The 21,476-nt window shown below is 38.9% G+C and overlaps 1 protein-coding gene across 1 annotated transcript; it reads right to left on the minus strand.

The window, feature by feature from the left end:
* Positions 1–926: 926 nt before the first annotated feature.
* On the minus strand, positions 927–20,714 carry PTGFR (prostaglandin F receptor). Its single transcript, XM_050901298.1, has 2 exons — positions 19,926–20,714; positions 927–1,370 (listed from the first exon to the last, which is right to left on the minus strand). Exons 1-2 carry the CDS (start codon positions 20,712–20,714, stop codon positions 1,065–1,067), a joined length of 1,095 nt encoding a protein of 364 aa, XP_050757255.1. The 3' UTR covers positions 927–1,064.
* Between the last annotated feature and the right edge of the window lie 762 nt (positions 20,715–21,476).

The raw sequence follows: 21,476 nt of genomic DNA on the forward strand, positions 1-21,476 counted from the left end.
TGTAAAGTCCTGGAAACTTTCTGGTACCTTCAAATATACTGAATGCCCTCAGGTCTTCAGACACAGACCCTGAAAAAACTGAGCGTGCAGTTTGCTTTCACAAACAAAACCACACTCGCAGTGCAGTTCCCTGCAGAGGTGCTCATTTGGTCACACACATTTTTCATGAGACACGTGTGACCTTTTACAAATGAAGCAGATGTACCTCACGAGCATTTCAGTATACACATTAGGGGAACGCTTCAAGAAACTTCCTTCAGTTTGGGGGAAAAAAAGAAACTACTCTTTTTACAGACTAACCACAGCTTTATGCCTGTTAGTTTCAACAAAATTTGTTGAAAGGACTGAAAACTCACCGATAGATCTGAAAATGTAACTGTAGGCAAGCTGAGCTGATCTGCTTCTGTGCTCCCACAGGGAACCTCATGTTTTGTCAGTGATTTGAAAGGAACACCGACACTGATGAAGTTTGCAGCTCTCCCAAAAATTCATGGAACAGTAAATAATTAAGAGGTCAAGTCAATGAACCAAGCAAACTGGACCATTTAATAAGCTGGGCACAAGCAAAATGTCTTTTATATATCCAATTGGAAAATTCAATGCCTAGAAGCAAAGAATACCCTTACGGAAAGGATGGTGGACATTACCCTAGGAAGCAGTGACTCTGCAAAGGATCTGGGGTTATCACTGGTAGAAAAAATCTACCCCTTTTAAAAATCACCTTGGAGATCACTTTCGCACTTGCATGCGTTCTTCAGAAGCCTGCTAAGGTAAAGCATTTGGTGGGGAGTATTATGAGGAACCCTGTTCACTTTAGTACCTAGAAGAGAGAAATACAGGATGATTTATCATTCTACTACCAGTTTTGGAAGGGATGTATTCTAAAGTGAATTAAAACATTCAAGTGCATCTTTTGGAGTAGCAATATCAAACCGGTAAGCAACAAGAGCAAACCACTCACAATTTAAAACAAATGCCAAACCACTGAGCCTTGGAATTCATTTTAAGGTATTGCCCGTGTATGAGCGTTGCCTCCATCATCTCTTCATACACTGTGTTTAACTTTATTGTCCCGTAGAGCTGAGCGGCTGTAGGTTTATTTGTTTGGAACTTACTGGTGACTCAGATATTGCTGCAACCTTCAAAGAATTCTTGATGGAGCTGAGTTCCCACATGTGTAAGTTTATGATATGCATGCCACAACATCCCCTTGTGATCTTATACAGGTTTTTAAGTACGGCTTTCCGGAGAAGAATGTACACCCAGGGATCTAAAATCTGATTCCACGTTGCCATTCGGAGAGCGAAAAGTATTGTTTCACAGGTCTCCTTTGAACGACTCTCATTTATCCCAATTCTGGCCATTGTCACCTGAAAATGGAACATTTTAAAATTATACATCAAAAAAATACACCAAGAGAGCATGTAAATGAGTGAAATCATTTCAACATTCTCTCTCATCTTCACACCTTCACAGCATCAATGCATCCCAGTTGCAAAGTAAATATTTCCAGGTATGTAACATTTATCATCCTAGAAATCCTCTAATGTTTTACATAGGATGTACACGTGTCTCTGTTGAACTACTTCTGCTGAACCTTGAGCAGAGGATGACAACCAGCCAGAGAATACCCTCCAAAACCAGGATTAAGTTGAGCAAGGAATAAAAACTTATCCAGAATTTGAGCTAACAAAGCATGCCAAGACTGTTCCAGAGATGGATTTTTTCAAGGATAAAGGCCACTGGTAGATCAGAACATTTTTATGAAAGGTATTTATTTTTTCATATTTTCCAAATTAAAGTCTGCAACAGGAATATAGCACCTTGATTTCATCAAGAAGATTCACACGTTTTAAGCTGCAACAGAACATAATTTATTGACACCAGAGGGTTTAGAGGTTTCTAGGAAAATTTAAGCCATGGTGACAAAGGCCACCAATACCCCTTCTCTTGCCAGTGGAGACACAGAGGGTTTCATTCACCTGTGGAGGTGCTGCACATGGACAGACCTCCACCAGCAACACCACTGCCGGAGCCAATAGTTTCACATGGGTGGAGGCATCAGTCTTCCAGTATAGCTCAGCAGGACTGCTTCGGGCAGAGGATACCCAAGAGCTACACCAGCCCAGTAAGTTGTGGCTGGCCTCCCCGCTTTGCAGAGCTGCAACGTAGGCTGTGAAACACCAGCCCTAGTGAAACACACGCCGCTGGGGCTCCTGCCCGGCAGAGCCCTCCTTTACAGGCTTTCTGCCACTGAGGTTTTGTAACCTGAGTTCCTGTGTGAAGAAAGTCTGACTCTGCAAAGCCAGGAATCTGCCACAGGATGGTAAATTATCTCTCTCTATTATTAATGCTAAAAGCACATGAAGACTTTTTTGGTAGAAAGATGAAACATTGTAAGGCTTTCAGTTCCAAAGCCTTTAGCGATACAGTTATTTAACTAAGAAACGGGATATTTTACAACTGATGCTATGAGTACACTGATTTATTGGGTGATGAGAGTTAGGGTCAGTCTGTCCGAGTGCAGAGGGTCGTATTTTCACAAAGACACATTGTAAAAAAAAAATAAAAAATAAAAAATAATAATGAATGAAGAGAGAAAACTACCGCTCAAGATTCCAGTAAACCTATTTTACTCCTTTTTAAATGCTTCTCTGTATTCCTAGGCCCTACCTATAGCTTGCAGGTCACCACATCTGAATATAAACTTGAGTGGAACAGAGTGAACACATAAAAGGAGACTGTACTAGTTTGATTAAGCATTTGATCAAGCTTTTCTGTATGGACATCTATGGGAGCAACGAAGAGAGCCCCTAGGAACATTCCTAAGGAAGCTGGTAAGACTGGCAGAAGCACAGCTGGGAACCGGTGCAAGGAGGAGGAGGAATGTCTGAGCACCGAGCCAACACAAACACCTAGAAGTCAGTTCCCTGAATCTGCTTTTCACCCCACAACCGTGGGGCACATTCCTCTCTGACATCAGCAGCCCACCCAAACTTGGACAACTCCTTTGGCTTCTGCACAGGATGTTTTCTCAGGACAGTCCTACATTTTATTTATTAGAGGTCTAATACCACAAGCCAAACTCAGACAGAATACTCCTTACTCATGCAAGCAGGACTGGGCAGCAAATGACAGCACAACAGAGCTCATAGACCAATGTCCTCATCCAATATACCGCATGCTTGACTTAATACAGACATATAGCTTCCTCATCTGCTTCTTGATGTACTTCAAAATTCCGTTTGTTCTTCTCCCGCATTCTGCAAACTTAATAAATGCCAAATCCAATGCAATTTCATGCCCAGAAGAGGAAGCAGTAGGTGTTGCCATCTAGGAAAAGCAGCTCCATCCAGATTTTGGAAAACTGTATTATTTTCTCGCGTGTTACCTAGCAAACTTGTGACATTCCTTTCCATTTAGTAGTAATCACCTCTAAGTGAATCTATTCGTTTGCTGTTCAACTTGCTGGATCAACATAAAGTACCTCTGTTTTGATTATGGATTTAGATAAAGTAAATCACGACAACAAGGAGATATGATACATAATTTTATGGATACTGATACTTGGAGAAGCTTCATTCAGAGCATTTAAGTTACCTCTTCTGAATCCTGGACACACAAAAAATAATATATCTGAACTCACAAGTAGCAAGTAGAGCTTATGTACCTAGCTAAATTCTTAAGCAACTCAGCTGTGAATCCCTGTATTGGAAATAATAAGATAAAATCTACATTATCTACAAATTTTGTTTCATAAAACAAGACCTTTCTAGCCGTACTACTTCTATTATTTGGGAGTGATATGCAGAAATTAAACCATGTTTCCTTTCTTGTATCACTAAAACCAACATAAAATGATATCCCAACTTTCTGAAGTTCTGAGAGGCTGAGATTTCCATATAGGCCTGGACTAAGACAGAGAATCTCAGTCCAACCCCAAGCATGAGCATTTTTATCCTAAAACACTTGTGGCAGAGCAGCAGTAGTGACAGACATGTTACCATTGCATTGTCTCTTGAGTACGAAGTGAGATAGCTTCTCACTGCTCCAAACAGCCTGCACTGTACTGGGAGCTCTTCCATGTCTTCTGAGAAAACACATAAGAAAACTGCAAGCAACTAAAGCCAACTGCATGCAAAGACAGGGCAAAGAGGAGACCATGTCCTGGCTACTGGAGCCTTTCTAAAGTCATCTGATGATTTCTAGAACAAGACTCTAAACTCCAGCTGAAGAGCTGTAGAATGGAGTGTGGTCAATATAAATTATTATTTCTATCACGTTTTCATGGTCAATTTTTTAATCTAAATTTAAATTCTTAAAATACTATTCCAAAGTCAGTTTGAAATCATAAATGATAAAAAGGCCTAATATGCTACCAGCTGTTTAATAAAGGATTTCACTGAAGCAAAACACGCCAACAGTCTGTATTTGCTCCCTAGGTGCAAGAAAGTCGTGTCACTGAACTGGCACAAGTCACCGGCTCAGAAAGGACACTTCTTCTTATTTGACTAATACTGTTCCATAATTAGTTCAAAGTCAAGAAACCAATTCAAAGACTTTTTTTTCCTTCCCTGTAGGTCCATCAGGTTAGTATAATGAAGGAATTTTGTCCTCTGTAGCCAGCAGTACACAAGTGGGGAAGCAAAAAGAGGCAACACGATTGCATCGTATCTAGTTGCCTTTGATCGCCACAACTGAATTTAATATTCATGCAGATTCAGCAGTATGACTCAAAAAATTAATCCCCAGCTGGTAAATAATAAACGTAACTCATGACATTTTCTAACATATTGAGAAATGTAAAAATCCAAGTAGCATTTTGCTGAGTTATACAATGTTTATATGAACACAGCTGTAGTATGTCTCCCTGGTTTGCAAAAAAATTAAAGTATCACATGATGTAACTAATACAACTCAAATTTTCTTTAGGAAAGTAACCATAAAAGCATAACTGTAAAAGTGACTTTTTAAACCAAGGCTGCCTGCTTGTAAGATATAAAATTACTCTGACTCATATTAGTCCTTGATGGTTTAAGAAAAGACCTGAGAATTCCCTGTCCCTAAAAATAAATACAGAGAAATCAAATTTGTGTCAAGCAAGGACTTGACACAATACATTAAACTTCTCCATCCTTTTTGTCCAATTTTAGGCTTCACTAAAACCAAAGCTCACTTTGCAAGATCCAGAACGTCTGATGGAAAAGTTTTGAAAACATTTTGAAATTTTGACTTCTACAATTTCGCATCTAGCAGATAGCATCAGAGAATTGCCATTTCCTTTAGGGACAAAGCTCAGTGCAACAAACTGAAAAAAATTGCTCCAAAGCTTCACACCACTCTCCAAATATAAACAGCATGACTTTAATTTCCCTTCCAATTGGATCTCAATTATATGAGAACAACTAATAAGCTAAATGGCAGTGCTGCTTAGTCACATTCCTGTTAGTACTCAAGGACAGCCAATCAAAACAAGAAGCAGACTTTACAGCTAGTTAGGAAATAAGACAAACTGTAATGCTACTTTGATGCATTTCAGCACATAGGCTCTAAATCCAGGTTCTATCCTTGACTTCAGGAAGCTGGATAAAAACCAGTCACCAAGAGATTGACATGGAAAGCAGAGCAGACAAATATCAGAAATTCTCTTCCTCTGTAGCTCAGCCTTCAGGCTCCACTTCCCTGTGGGAACCTTGCAGACCCTCCCAAACCTCTTCCTCTTCCTTTGCATTTCATTACAAGCACTTCTGAGAATTTCCATTCATGGAAGAAAGTCCGTGTTTTTTTCAGTATTTGCAGAGTACTTACATTTTGCCACTGATGCCTGTGTCGAATCCAGAGGTGCATATCCCCTTCTCCTAAACCACACAGGACTCAAGGCAGTATTCTACTGATTATGTCCCACTCCATGGAAACAAAAAATACATAATTATTTTGAATTTCCAGAAGTTTTTGGAACTTCCATTATTCATACGTGCTACAAAGAAGCTGCAGTCTGCTATAGGTAAGAGCTGATAGAAGATGATATTTTGTAGTACTCTATAAACACAAACTGTAAGAAAAATGTTTGCAAAAAAGGGGGAGAGGGAAATCAAAATATATCTATCTTCATATTTTATGTACCACTTTATATCCCCTAAGAACAGCCATTAGAAAAGAAACACTGACAGCAAATTGCCTATATCATTGCGATATAGATATTGCAGTATATAAACCAAGCATTTGTTGCAACAGTTGAGTATGCTTCATTTGATTTTTTATGTGATTCTATATAAGTCCATTTAAAAGTAAGGGCTTCCAAGAAAAATATGTAGCACACCACTTCTGCCATCAAAATGTTAGTACACACACTGTACTACTTATGCCACATAATGCTTATGTTATAGATCTGCAACATGCTTTTCCCCTAAAGTTTTCCTTTCCCTTTTTAAAAGAAAAACACGAACCATACTTTCAACTTTTATATACCAGATGATCATTTGGCCTAGCAAGTAAATTTTAACAGAGCACAGTGATTTTATAAAAAATGTGTATTTAAAAAGGAATTGGAGAAGACAAAATGCATTAACAAGTTTTCCTCCACATTAAAGTCCAGAGGGTACTTTTAAGGGGATATGTAATACTTCCATGTCTAAAGTTTTGCAGGATCAGCTCTTGACAAGTAGCAGCAAAATAAGGGAGTACCCTTTCCTCTCATGTACACTTCTGTGAAAAAATAATAATGCCACTAAAAATTAACAATGGATCCACTGGCTCACTATTCAGTTGGGAAAAAATCTGTGTCTACCTCCCGAAATCAAGTTCTAGTCCAAAACAGGTAAATCAAGGATGGTAACTAACACCTGCCATGATATGCATCCTTAAACATGCAAGTTTACTTATTATCCTGTTAAAGGCAGCTAGTCTGAGAAAGACTTTTTCCCTATCAATCAGGGCTGCAGTCTCTCTCGGGAAACGCGGAACCCAAATGAGAAACAGACAGAAAAGATTTGGATGACCAGAGGTAGCTGAGGTTGCAAAAACATTTTGTAGAAGTTTATTTAGCCTCCATGTGCTCCATATTTACCCCCCTTAAAATGGAGCTGCGTAAACCTTTTGGAGGTATTGTAAAGCTAAAGGCACTCAGAGCTCAGAGGTGTTCCCAAAGCACTACCGCTGTGATAAAAGTCAAAAAAGTACAGAGAAAACAGAAGAACACAACATTTTCCATGAAGCAAATGAAAATAGTTTCTAATATTCCTTTCTCAGACATAGTTGATTCTGTGACCAGGCAATTTCTTACCAGCCGATGATGCTGCTTCATGAACAGGGTACCACTCAGGACATGTGCCTTTTCTCACGTTGGCAAGATCAAAGCTTTGAAACGGTATGCCCAAGCACCCCTCTGAATTGGTAGGGCAGATCTCACATCAACTGAGCGCCAAAGAAAGGACTGCAGTGCAGCAGCATATATACGACACTGCAGCCATGACACTAAATTAAGGCTCTGGGTGTTTGCCAGCCAGCAGCTCAGCTCTGTCTGACCTCGCCGTGTGATCCCTTCTCGCTGAGGCTGTTCAGTTCTTCTGAGCTTTCTGCTCTCCTCACGCAGGCTCAGGTCTGCAGAGGACTCACAGTCTATTGCACTCCGTTACTGTGCCGTTAGAGTCAAGTGTGACATTTTCACCATCTGTGTTTTTACAGCTTTATGCAAAATATTTATGTATGGCAACACACTTTCTGAACAAACATTTGGAAATGTCATTTGAAATGAGATTTTTATGTATGCAAGAATTTGTCAAAATTACTGAAAAAAAGTAAAGTGCCACAACGTTATATTCACTATTTATATTTTATTAACTGCCTTTGGCATTATCATGCTCTATATAAGGCAGGAATGCAATTATGAAGTAAGCCTCATAAACAGAAGGATTTTTTGTGTGTGCATAAGCTTGCAAACATTAAATGAAAGTGAAGCTTTTATTTTCTGTCAACTTTCCCCTTAGACACTACCTATTTGCATCTGTTTTGCAGTAACATAAATTCAGGTTGGGCTTGAATGAAGCATTCCAGGCCACCTCTCTCTGTTTCTCAAAAAGAATCCAGGTATTTCTATCTTGGACTGACAGTCCTTTTTCCTTCTTTCCTTTCCTCCCCCTCAAAATTAGAAATACTTTGGTTCAACTAGCTGGCAATGTAATTACTCTCACAGCTTAATTTATTAACTCATTTGAAAGGAAAGCAGAATGGATATGGATAAGAAGATTTTAGCATTGAAAACAGTAGATGACTCACTTGATAATGAAAAGACATAGTGTCCATACCAAAGTCAAATAAACAACCTGTTTCCTGAGCTACATGTTTTAAAGTTACAAGAAAGCCTGTTTCCATACAGCGAGGAATGTATTGCTGCCTAACAACAAGGCCTATAACAAAAATCTCTTGTACAAAAAAATTAATTTTACAGATAAAATTAAAATATTCTTTACCCAGCAATGCTGAGAGAAACTTTACAGGACAACTGCTAGACCTCTTGGGACCAGAAAACAATAGAGTATTTCTAATACTGCATAATAAGGACCATCCTGAGAAACACAAACGATTCAAATAAATAAGTATTTAGGGATGTAAGGACTATACATATTCAGGATCCATTTATTCTTCAATTAGGGTCAGTTGGGTAAAGCTTCAAACCCTGGAAATGGCCTATAACTTCTCTTTTATTGCTTTGCCTTTTCAGGTTTTCACACTCATTTGGAAAACAATCACATCTTTATTGCTTAAATAAATATTCTCATTGATTCAGGAGCACTAGAACTTCTCTCACTAATACTCTACAAATACCCAAAGAATCACAAATAACACATAATACTGGGGAGGAAAAGAACTGTCTGAATACAGAAAAAAAGAGACAATGTACAGACAACCTGGAGGAAAAAGGAGCTGCAAAGGTCCATAATTATAGAATTAATTCATCATTTAATTACTGTTATGCACGGGATCAAATCAATAGCTTAGAAGTGAACTGTCTTTTCAAACATCACCATGTTCATGCTGCTTCATTACTAAAGTCATCCTCCACTGTATTTACATGTCTGAGGAGAGATACAATATAGATTCAGCAACCAGAGGCAAATCTTCCACTTAGATCTTTGAGAGCAAGAAAATGTTCTTCTATAGGGAATGCATGATCTGCCAATTCTTACCTGGCCATTTTTTCAATTCTCTCAGATTTGTTACTTTTGTCTAAGAATCCAAGAATTAGGCTGAATTCTCTAAGGGTTCCTTGGACAGGTCACTCCCTGATTTCAGAGGAATGGCACATACATGCAGGCTTTCAGGGCAAATACCACTGAATCCAGAGATATCCATACATATTAGAAGTGTTAAAAGAAGGGAGAAGAATTTCACAGTGAGTCAGTCATGATATATAGTGGCCTTTTCACCTCTTCTAGAATTCAGGAATGCAGATGGCTTTGATGTGTGACTGAGCCTGCAAGACCTCAAGTAACAACAGGTCTAAAAAATTGAAGAACCTTCTCTATTGTCTACCAATGGAGTCAGACCTTCAGTTTAATTATCTGAGAAATCATGGTGTTTATTACATGGGTGTAGGGGGAAAATAAGGAGGAAAAAAAAAAAGATATATTAATTTGTAATTATATTTTATGTACGTTTATGTTTACCATGTATGCAACATACACAGTGGAGGAAAATGAAATCTTTTTAAAGATGGATTGGAGTCATAGTCACCTAATGACTTGGTGCTATCTGATTCGCAGCATTTGCACATCTGGCTGGAGGCAAAGGAAGATGTGATGAGTTCCTTTCATGTTATTTTTTACAAAATCACCTTTATTAAAGTGACTTATTCTATATTTCATTCCAGAGAAGTACACTAAGAAGCTATGAATGGAAATATCAAGGCTAATGAATTAGCAATATATTTATCAAGTTGGAATATATAATTTGCAATTATTTTTTTCTTTAATGTTGGCAAATAAGGGACTGCTGTGCAGTTGGACCACCTTTTAGGTGGACGAGGGAAGAGAAAAATCAAATCTCCATTTACGAGTGATTTATTTCTCACTACTTCTGCAAACGCGCACTCCTGGTAAAAAGTGGCTTCAATTTTATTTTCAACTCACTAATGAACTGTAAATTCTAAAACAAATTGCTACCACTTACATGGATCCTCACCTCCTCCCTGCTTCACCTTCTGTTTTAACACCTTTCCATGCAGTGAGGCAGACAGGAACACAGCTGGCCACATCCCCACCAGCACAAGAGTCTTCCTCCCCACATCCTCACGTCCTGATGTTGGTCATAACATGGGTGACGAGGTTGCTCACGGGCAGACTCACTACATCCTTTACATCTTCCCTCACTCCCGTAACTTTGGGGTGGCCGTGCAGCCCATGCACAGCCAGCTTACGCAGGGTTCAAGCCACCTGAGGCAGCTGGCAGCACACAGGTCCGGAACAGCAAGTAGGGGACCAGCTGGAAATCAGTCATTAACTTCCATTTTTCCAATGACAAAGCAACCTTTGGTTTCTGTGAGTTTAGTATTGAGGCCTAATTGTCTTTAAAACCTCAGTTCAGGACATCCCTCACACAAAGGCTCATCTTCAGCCTTCTTCAGGAAATCATGCAGAAACACAACTCCAATGCCATTCAAACCCGCCCTTCGGCATGCGTCTCCGAATGAGGTCTTCACATGGCTCATTAAAAAGAGGAGCTAAAAGTGAGCTCATGAGCTGCTCTCCACTCCCTGCTCTGTCTGGAGTAGGTAAGAGCAGTTCTTCAGCAAGAGACAGTATATTACCTACAACATGGCTCAGGTTCATTCAGCTGCTCAGCTATTACACCTCATTGGATATGAGAATGAATCCAAAAGAATGAGTCGCAATTACTAAAACTTTACTGTAACTCCTGGTGTAAACCCTTTCTGCAATGTTATGCTACCCAACCATTACTATTTCTAAAAGCACATACACAGAACTCACGACGGGATCGTGCTCCTGTTCTGCTGGGCACTGTGCACACACACAGTAAACAGGCACCTTCCTTCCTCAGGGAGCTTGTAACCCAAACTGCAATTCAGCAATTTCTGAATATTTTAATTTAAAATTTAAGTCTTAAAAGCATATGAAATAGGAATTACTGCTCTGTTTTAAATCTAAACAGCATATTCCCCAGAAGAGGATCCAAATACTGTGCACTCTCAGACATGAACTGATTCTATACTACTATTGAGACAAGTAGCTTCTGCTAGAAAGCATTTATAATCACCATGTAAAACTTAAGATAATGAATTAATACCATAATAAATATCTCACAGAATATATGAATGTATATCACACCCGGATGTCTGTCATGTTATACCTGGTGCGGATGAAGGAACTTTCTGGAGTTGTTCCATTTGAGTGTATTTGTCCCTGAGACTTTTCAGCAAGTTTACCATTTAAAGTCTTTAGATAGTCAGGAAAGAGAGCTTTCCTAAAATAACCATCCAAAAATGGTTATGCCGTGTATGACATTTTCCAAAAATGGTTATGCAGTGTATGATATTTTCAAGCAAGAAAGGCCTGAATAAGTGTAATATCTAGGAAATAGGAAGAATTCTCTTCTATCAAATAAAATTGGAATGTATGTCAAATTGACTTACTGTTTAATATCAAGCACAGAATCCAAAAACTTTACCAACTGAATAAATAAGGGGAGGTTATGAATGGCAAATTTATTTGGCTGAAGTTTTCAGAACTTGATTTTCTGAGATGTCAACTTCAAAATTGAAAAAAAATCAGAATTTTCAGTGAAAGTCACTGACATCTATTTGGAACAAAATATTGTGTTTCAATTTATAGATCTTTATGGTTTAATTCCATATATATAATATAAACGTAAAAATCAAGCAGCAAGCAATTTTGAAAGAAAAACAGGACCACATTGTTTTGAAAATGCAATGTTCTCACATGACTGGAAACCTGCCTTCCCTACTTTTTCTCTCCAGAACAAACCAATCTCATTGCATTCTGATGGCACTGCATTTTCAGAAAAAGGCTTTATATAAGTTTTTCCAAACAGCACAAGTAAACACAGATAACAAAAACTATAATTATGCTTCCCCAAAAGCCTCTGGTAAAGGACAATCTGTCAATCTCAGCTCTTCTTCCTTCCCTGGTTCATACCATTACTGCAGGACAATATGCTGATCACCGTCCATTTCTTCTCCAGAACTTCTTTCCTGTTGAGACAGTATCTCAGCTGCTCAACTCCCTGACTTCTGTGAGAGGGAGGTAAACACTTGAATTACAAATATAGCCACAATTAATATAGAGTTTCTAAGCACTCTATGATAAACTACGCCCTGGCCCACACTTAAAGACATTTTTTTAAAATGATTCATATTTCTCAGAAAGACTAAGGCCTGTAAGATCTCTACAAACTGTAAAAGATGAAAATAGGAACAGACCAATTCTGAACACTGAAACAGTACCTTTGAAATTCAGTATCATTTTATGTGGCTATACTCTAAAATGATGCTCATTCCATTTCTCATCTAACCTGGTGGAAATTTGCCAGCTGTGTCTCTTAAGAATCCAAAATAAAAGAAAGATTTCTACAACCAATACTAAAAAAAGGCATGAACATAGAATCATAGAATAATAGAATGGTTTGCGTTGGAAGGTACCTTAAAGATCCTCTAGTTCCAACCCCCCTGCCATGGGCAGGGACACCTTCCACTAGACCAGGTTGCTCAAAGCCCCATCCAGCCTGGCCTTGAACACTTCCAGGGATGGGGCATCCACAGCTTCTTTGGGCAACCTGTTCCAGTGCCTCACCACCCTCACAGTAAAGAATTTCTTCCTAATATCTAATCTTAATCTACCCTCTTTCAGTTTAAAACCGTTACCCCTCGTCCTATCACTACACACCCTGATAAAAGAGTCCCTCCTCATCTTTCCTGTGTGCCCCCTTTAAGTACTGGAAGGCTGCTATAAGGTCTCCCTGGAGCCTTCTCTTCTGCAGGCTGAACAACCTCAACTCTCTCAGCCTGTCCTCATAGGAGAGGTGCTCCAGCCCCCTGATCATCTTTGTGGCCCTCCTCTGGACCCACTCCAACAGGTCCATGTCTTTTTTACGCTGGGGGCCCCATAGCTAAATGCGGTACTCCAGGCGGGGTATCATGAGAGCGGAGTAGAGGGGGAGAAAGAAAACATCTTATCCAAGGGTTTCTAGTAGCATAGAAACACATCTGAATAGGTGGATTGAATTTTTAAATGCATTGTATTAAACTTTGTTATTCTCTCTCTGCAAACACCTGCAATTTTTTTCCATGGAGTATTTTCATGGTGACACACAAAAGCACGCTCGAATTGTCTGACTTGCTGCTTAAACTGTACTCCGCAGGAAACTAAGCTAAAAAGACACTTCTGCCTTGAGACTAACAAAAACTTCAATCAAAATAAGTGTTCTCTTTCCTCTTAACCCCTAAAATCAGGTATTTATTCCAAAATATCTTTTGGGCCATAATATTAGGAATGACACTAACATTTCAGCGATTGAACCTTGAGTATCAGAAGCTCATTCAGAGGAACTCAAGCAAGAATAGTAATTGAATTTGCACAGTGTTAACGGATGTATTGAGAAACTCGGCAAGCAATTAAAAGGCCATGATATGAGCGAGAGTGAGAGCCCTTTTTCTAGTGTAGTTTGAAAGACAAGCAAACTCATAGGAGATTTTTTTTTCTTTCCAGAGGAACTCAGGGAGCATTTTATTCAGTCAAACAGCTGCTCCTGATCTGACCTCTTCTGACACAACAAGGCCTGGAAGAGAAATAACAACCTGCAGTCGACAATAACCGTTACCGTATTGATGCTTCGGACTAGACATAAAGAGGCGTATCTAGCAGGCCTTCTGCTAGCAAAGAGCTTTTTTCCTTTCCCTATGAAATTAGTTCATTTATTAAAACCTTTGTGGCAGAAGTGGGCTCCTGAGATGGGTTTGCATCCGGCCCAAAAGATGCAATGACAACGACCAACGGGCATTCCCGTGGAGGTCCTGCAGTAGGTCACTTCTCCTGTGCCCGCCAGCCTGCCGCAGGCAGGGTGCGAAGTGTAGCCCAGACCCAACTCGAACCACATCTTCTTTACTCTGACAATACATCCCATCTCTGTACAGTGTCAACAGACAACCGTTGTAGCAAAACATGACAAGAATTCAATGACAAAAGCCAGCACAAACATAGTCATTATCATTGATTATCTTCCTTAAAATCTGAATCTTGAAAAAGACAAAGTGTGTTTTTCCCCTGTGAAAGTAAATTTTACAATAGCATTCAAAGCTGCAAGGTTAGCTAAACATGTCTAAGAGTATCTCCTTCAGTCTTCAGAAACAGATGACTGGAAATTGAAAGCCTAATTTATTCTTTTTCAAAAGAAAAGATCACTCTCCTTGTTGACAGTGCCTATGCAGGCACAACGAGCTCACGGAGGCTGCAGCTTTGACTAACAACATGTTTTGCTAGTGTAAGAGAATACGCTTCTGCAGAGCAGCCACCCATGAGATCTGGGGTGGCTGTACTGTACATGGCGACAAGGGCCTCACTGGCAAAGCAAGGATCTGCATCTTGGGACATCTTGTGTCTGCTTCTCCTTAGCTGCATTTTCTGATTATGAAAATCATCCGTCACGAGAGCACAAGAGAAGGGACAAATTTTTAAGTAACTATTTTGTTGTAGGGACAATACAACCAGCAATATTTGAAGGCATACAAACAGCATTAATAAAGCAATGAGCTCATATACATGATGCCCACTGCACATATAAGCATAAGGCAGTATAACAGAAATTTAAACTGCCCGCTTATTAAAGAATACAGAAAACAGGAATGGAGGGAGACGCTTCAAGGGTAACATGGGTATGAACTCCTGGCAAAGTGTCACTGTGCATGTATATACATGACTACACATACAAAAAGACTAAAATGAGATGCACAGAGGATTGCCTTGTACAACAAAGTACCTTATACTGTATGCAACTACGTGGCCTAGAATTTAGTTAGTGTAAAATCTGCAACCCACTGACCTCCTTCAGCACATACCAACCGTGAGCCTGTCTCAGCACCCAAAATACCTGGTGGAGCAACCAGGGTGGGGTGGGCTGGGGTAAGGGTATTCCACCAAGAGCCTCCCTGTTAGTGCACTGCTGCCCTTCTCACCTCCTCTGGCAGCATATTCACTGAAAGGACCACTCAGACCAGCTGCAGCAGCTTCTAGGTTGGAGCGATTCAGCAAATTGTAAGCTAGATGCAGCCCTAGGTGCACAAAAACCAACCATCAAGCCTTGTTGCATGAGACAATTTGAGGACAAGAAGTCAGAGCGAGTTCAGAGAGACGCAGTTAGCGTAACAAATTGGAAAGGGAAGAGATTACATGAGAAGAGACTGCTAGAAACTACTCTAGGCAGTAAAAAGAGCAACTGAATAAGAGCTGATTTAATCACACGAAATAAACAGCTGAGATCTTTCAAAAAAACCAGGAGTGGCTATTTTCTGCAGTAGAGGGGAGGTAAAACTGGAATGAAAGTAATCAGATAACTGCATGGAAAAAGATCTTAACAAGAATAATTTGAATGTAAAAGTATTTTTCTCAGGCTAAGACTGTGTTCCACACATGAAAAAAGATTAGACATTTCTCCATATCATAATTTGTTCCCGTAGATAAATTCACTCTGAAATAAAGCCCTCCTGTCCATAATTACAGAGAGTTCACTTTGCTACTCCAAAAACAAAATTTAAAATATGTTTATCCCTTGAGCCCCACAGAATTTGATGTACTGAAGTCAGAATTTGCTCATACGAACACAGCTTCAAAAACAAGCTGCTTCATGACAGGCCAGACGTCAAGTCACAGCCAAAAACCAGCTTTATATAACAATCTATTTCATCAGAGATGCTTATCACAAAATGCTCCAGCCCAACTATTTGCTTTGGGAATCCAACCCCTAGGGACCAAATTTATCCAACAAAATTCACATATCCCTAGCAAAGGGCTAAGACTCTAGCAAAGATGAAAAAAGATAACTTACGACACAGAGAAGTTGGTATTACTAACTTCGGAACATATTTTCCTGGAATGACCCATCACAAAGCAAAATTATTTGGACTGTCAGAAAAAACATGCCTCTGCAAATCATTGACTACACAGATTATCAGAAAACTCCTTAATTTCACTTGTTGCTTTTTTTGTGAATTCCCTCCCGCTCTCAACTCCTCAAAAGGAGATAAATGTTCCCCCATAAGGGAAGAAGCAGGGAGTACCTCTCATTCTGGTACTTCATTAAGGAAAGATTCCCACACAGTGGCAGAAAACTTGAAAAAGCTGCTCACTTTTGAGGAACAGATGAGATGGAGCTTCAGGAAAGAAATCAGAAGGAAGAAAAGAAATCAGAAGGAAGAAAAGAAATCAGAAGGAAGTCCCTGTCCAACAGCCCCAGGCAGAGCTCCACAGGAGCCATGCCATGGGCTCTGCTTCTGAAAAACACTCCAGATCTCCAGGAGTCTTAAAATAGAGGTGGTGATTGATTATAATATTATATATTATTATATATAATATTAAATGTTATATATATATATACATTTACACACATATATAAAGGCACCAAAACAAGTTCACTACCACTGAGCAGGTGCAGAAGTCAAAGTTCAGTTCCACACCAGACACCATAAAGGATGATCCAGGGTCTTGTGCCTCTAACGTCATCTAAAGGTGATTTTTAGCACAGGACAGTGACTGAACATATAAGTCCACTTGGGGAAAAAAAAAAAAATAAATCTAATAGTGAAGTAAATCTGCAGTTGAATTATAGTATTGGATAGACTTGATTTTGGTAGCCATGCACATATGACAATTGATGTAACACCAGACTAGATTAAAAACAGAAGAAAAATAAACAAAGCAAACCCCCCATCAGATGGAGAATCACACCAAATAAATCTAAACTCTTGTATCTGCAAACCACATGTGGCATAAACTGCATCACCTCCCTCTGCTTTCTCTTCCAAAGGTTTGTTTGGTTTCTAATCACTTTGGTTTATATCGAGGCAATTCACTCTCATGTAACATTTTGTTCTTTATGCTCTTTGGGATAGAGAACATGGGTAAAATTCACATTTCAAAGATTGACACTGACTTCTAAATTTAGCTTTGAGAAAAAATTAAACAAGCAAATGATTGCAAAACAAGCATGTATTTAGCTACTTTGCCAAGTAACTTCACCTATAAACACCTGCTCACATTTATTTCAAGAAATACTTGTTTTGGTATATGCAGATTATATTATAGAATGTAAACCATTCATTTCACAAATTAAAAGCCCTGAGAGGTTTCAGATAAATCGGACAAGTAGATTTGGACCAGCAATTCATCGTAAATCATACGCCTTGATAAACCCTGGATCTCTCTATTGTAGCATTTTAGCAGTACATTCCTGGCAAAACTTTATTCCACTGCATCTGTATGCTCCACTGCAGTCCAATAACACTTGCTAAATTAACACTGCACTTATATTTCTGTTTGCATTCAGTGAACAGAATGCTATCGAAACAAAGATTGGGTAATTCAGAGAATTAACTTTGATGTAAACTCAACGATCCAACAGCTAAGAAAGGTAATACCTACCAAGGACTCCGTCCTATTGCATTTCCCAGACTACCGAACTCTCTGGCTAAAACACTAATTGTTCACTTCCTTGAAACTTTGTTTCAGGAACTAAAACCTACCTTACACTAACTTTTTTTTTAACTTCTCGTTTCTAACATAGATTTGTCCATATGGCAGAACTATTTTCCATACTGCCAGGCTAATTTTGGTGATAGTTCAGCTCATCTCATTTCAAAAGAGATCCAGAAGCAAAGCGTCACGAGCCTGAACGCACAGAGAGCACCGGCAGATTTGCCACCCAATGAATCAGAACTGCTTGTGTATCACCCTCTCTCTGCAACACAGTCCCGAAAACTACCATGTACAAAATTAAGCAAGAAGTCATTCACTGGTCTGTATCACCAGGCGATGAAAACGCCAAACTCTGAAAAGGCTCTGAAAAAAAAAATTGCTGCTGGAACAATAATTGATTGTCACCTAAAACTTAGATGAAGTTAAATACTTTAACAAAAGTAGTGCTGTGCTTTCATTAAAGATTGTCAGGATTTTTAAAATTATGGTTTTATAATTAATAAAAATTGAAAGGTGTAACAAAATTACCAACACTGAAAAAACAACCACAGTAGTTGCAATTTAGCATTCCTTCATATGTTGAATAAATGAAGTATCTCTTTTGAATTAAAACAGTCTGTAGCTCTTTTGACACCCAAGGGCTTTTTAAAAACCAAATTAATTCCAACCTTTAAGGACAGTTATTTTATCTGAAAATAAATGTCACCAGAGGATAATATACTGTCTTTTCATGAAAAGTAAACCCATCATTTGAGTTGCTTTTCTTGAAAACCATTCTGTGGCTTGCCCCAGACAAATTTCAGAAGGTGTTTGGAAGTAACTGGAAGGAAGTTCATTACAAAACCTTGCTATGCTGTTCTGACTTTGTTTACGCTCTATACGCTACAGCCATGACACTGACAAAAGCCAGCATGAATTTAAACTATGCTGCAGAGCAAGCCTAGAAAAATTCTCTGTGTGTTGAACAAAAGTGAGACAGTTTTTGTGCATTTCAGTGATGCAGAGATTTATATCCGGACTCTCTCCTTGAAGTCTGCGATACTGGATTAATTAAATGCTACCTGCCAGATATACCCAACTGCTGCAGCTAGGCTAATATCAGTACCTAATTTAGAACTAGTTCAGGTAACTCTATACTATACCACAGGCAGTGAGTAGATGAGATATAGCTAGATCTGACTCAGATCGCAGATTTAAATTTCTATATTTGTAAGCTCAAATCAAAATTGCTCCTCATTCATATCAGCGGAAAACTATGAGACCTTGTTTCTAGGAAACAAATTAAGATTTCATACTACTTGGGACTTAACCTCTCTCATCCTAGTAAAAAAATAAATTTTCTTCCGTCAAGTTTACTACAGTAAAAAGAGTCACAGTTAATACCAGCTTTATAACGCCATCATACAACAGGAGCCGTCAAATTCTTTCCCATATCATAATCCCGCTTCCTTTGACCCTGCTCACTGACAGAGCACACGCTAACATGAGCAACACTTACTGCTTTGGAAGAGCCACAGCAGTTACCAGCAAGCAGTCCTAAGTTACAGCCAGGACAGCTGAGAAAGCTCACCAACTGCACAGAGCAGCTTTGCTAGTCATCTGTCCAGATTACAAACCCAGCTTGGTTAGGTCTAAACCAAATTTTTATTTTAACCCACTGCCAACCACTGTTTTTTAACATGACTCTAAAGTAAAGCCCTTAATTCCCTGCTAATGGAGTGGAGGATTTTTACGTTCTTAACTGTTATGTTCTGCAACACAGTTCACAAGTAGCAGTAAACCGCAATAATAACAACGAACAGACTACCATAAATAAAAAATTATATGAACCACAGTATAGACTAAACAGACTTGCCACTCCAAGATTTCACTGAATTTTTGGACAAGCTCAATATTTGCTCTGATTTATTCTAGCCACCATTCTGCTACCACTGTCTGCTTCACAGCACGGGAAATACAGTCCTCACAGTCCCTACATATTTAGCTCATTCAATGTATTTTGCATATGGTCAGAAGCAGAGAATAATTACCACTTTTGTTACAGATGCATAGGTACATACATTATGGGCAATATGCTGTAAAATCAATACATTGAAGATTGAATGCAGCTGTTACCACAGCTAAAGCACCTTAAAACCTGGAGATAAAAAAGTATAACTTTTATACAGTGATGTGCATTAAAAATTGGCAAACACATTAGGCTCTTACCAGGAATGGACTCCAGCAAATGCAAGAAACACACATTATAGCCAAGAGCTGAATGATCATTTCAAAATGATGAGATCTGCCTTGTCTTTGTTGACTTTTAAATTTGACTCTTAAGAGGGTAACTCCTGTGACAGCATTGCACAAGAATGAAATAGCAAGGGCCAGTAACCCAAGGCAAGAAAAAAGTAAGAGATAAAATCTGTCTTCCCAGTCCTCAACATGTTCTGTTTTATAGAAGCACCAGGTCCTCGATGCTTGAATTTGATAGGCTCTAAACCTAAGAATAGGCAGCAAAGCTATAAGAACAGCAAACAGACATACCATAGTCAACATCATTTTCACATGTTTAGAAGTCATTTTTGTAGAGTGAAATATTGGCTTAGTGACTCCAATGCACCGTTCAACAGCCATCACACTGCCCAGTAAGAGCGGGCACAAACCAAAGAAAACCATGCAAATGCCAAAAACACTGCAAAGAATGTTGGACTGGTTAAATCGAATCCAGTCTTTATCCGATGCATACACAAACACTGCAATGGCTCCATTGATGAGGTGGCCGAAGAGATCTGTGACGACCAAACCACTAGCAAGAAGCAAAAAGGAGGCTTTTGATTTCTGTCTAAATCGCTGATATGCCTTCATAAGAATTGCTATTGCAAGACTGTTGGACAAAATTCCCACCGTCATGAAGATTATTGAAAAGAAAACAGAAATCTTCTTCTCCGTGTGGCAGGTCGTGTTTTTCAAGATTCCAAATCCAGCCAGCCCTGGTGATTTTGAACTGTTCATGGTTAGGAAAAGAGAGGCAGCCCTCAAAACATTTCAGCAGTCTTGCAACCAAAAGGCATCTGCAATATTAAAAACAAATATACACACACTGTAAAAGGCATACCACTGTTCAAATGACATTTGAAGCAGAAATTCCATAATATTAGTCTGTGGTACAAATCTAATTTTCCGGTTTTCTGAGTGATATGATATGGCGTCATATTTTAAACACATCAGTCACAAGATAAAACAATTATCTGCATGCATTATACAATGCAGATATAGCGTACAGTATCTTTATAGTCTCTGCACATATAAGATACACAAAATAATGTATAAAATATATAACGCTCATGTACATATAATCAGAGAAACCACACAAAACATTCTGGTGGTTAAACTACGTATATAAACAAATGTTTTTGCAACATACTCGTAGAATGAAAGTATTTATCAGCCCAGTCACAGTCAAAAGTGAGATACTCAAACTGGAATGTTTTGAGATGATAATCACACTCCATTTTTCTTCTCACTGGTAAGCATTTATTTTCAAAACAATGTCCTAACATCTTCCAAGTAATTCTCCTCTCACAATTCAATGTTTTAAAGCTTTAACCTAACCAACACTGAAGTCTCCAACTGAAGCACAAACTTGTATTTTAGACGCTCCCTTATTCAGAAGCCAATACGGCAAGTTACTTTACACTTTATCTCCCATCTCCACTCTCAGGACATTCCTGCTGGCAAAAACTTCCCACGCAGAAATAAAGAGCCGGCTTTAAT

The sequence above is a fragment of the Gymnogyps californianus genome, chromosome 8, assembly GCF_018139145.2.
Source record: "Gymnogyps californianus isolate 813 chromosome 8, ASM1813914v2, whole genome shotgun sequence".
NCBI classification, from domain to species: domain Eukaryota; kingdom Metazoa; phylum Chordata; class Aves; order Accipitriformes; family Cathartidae; genus Gymnogyps; species Gymnogyps californianus.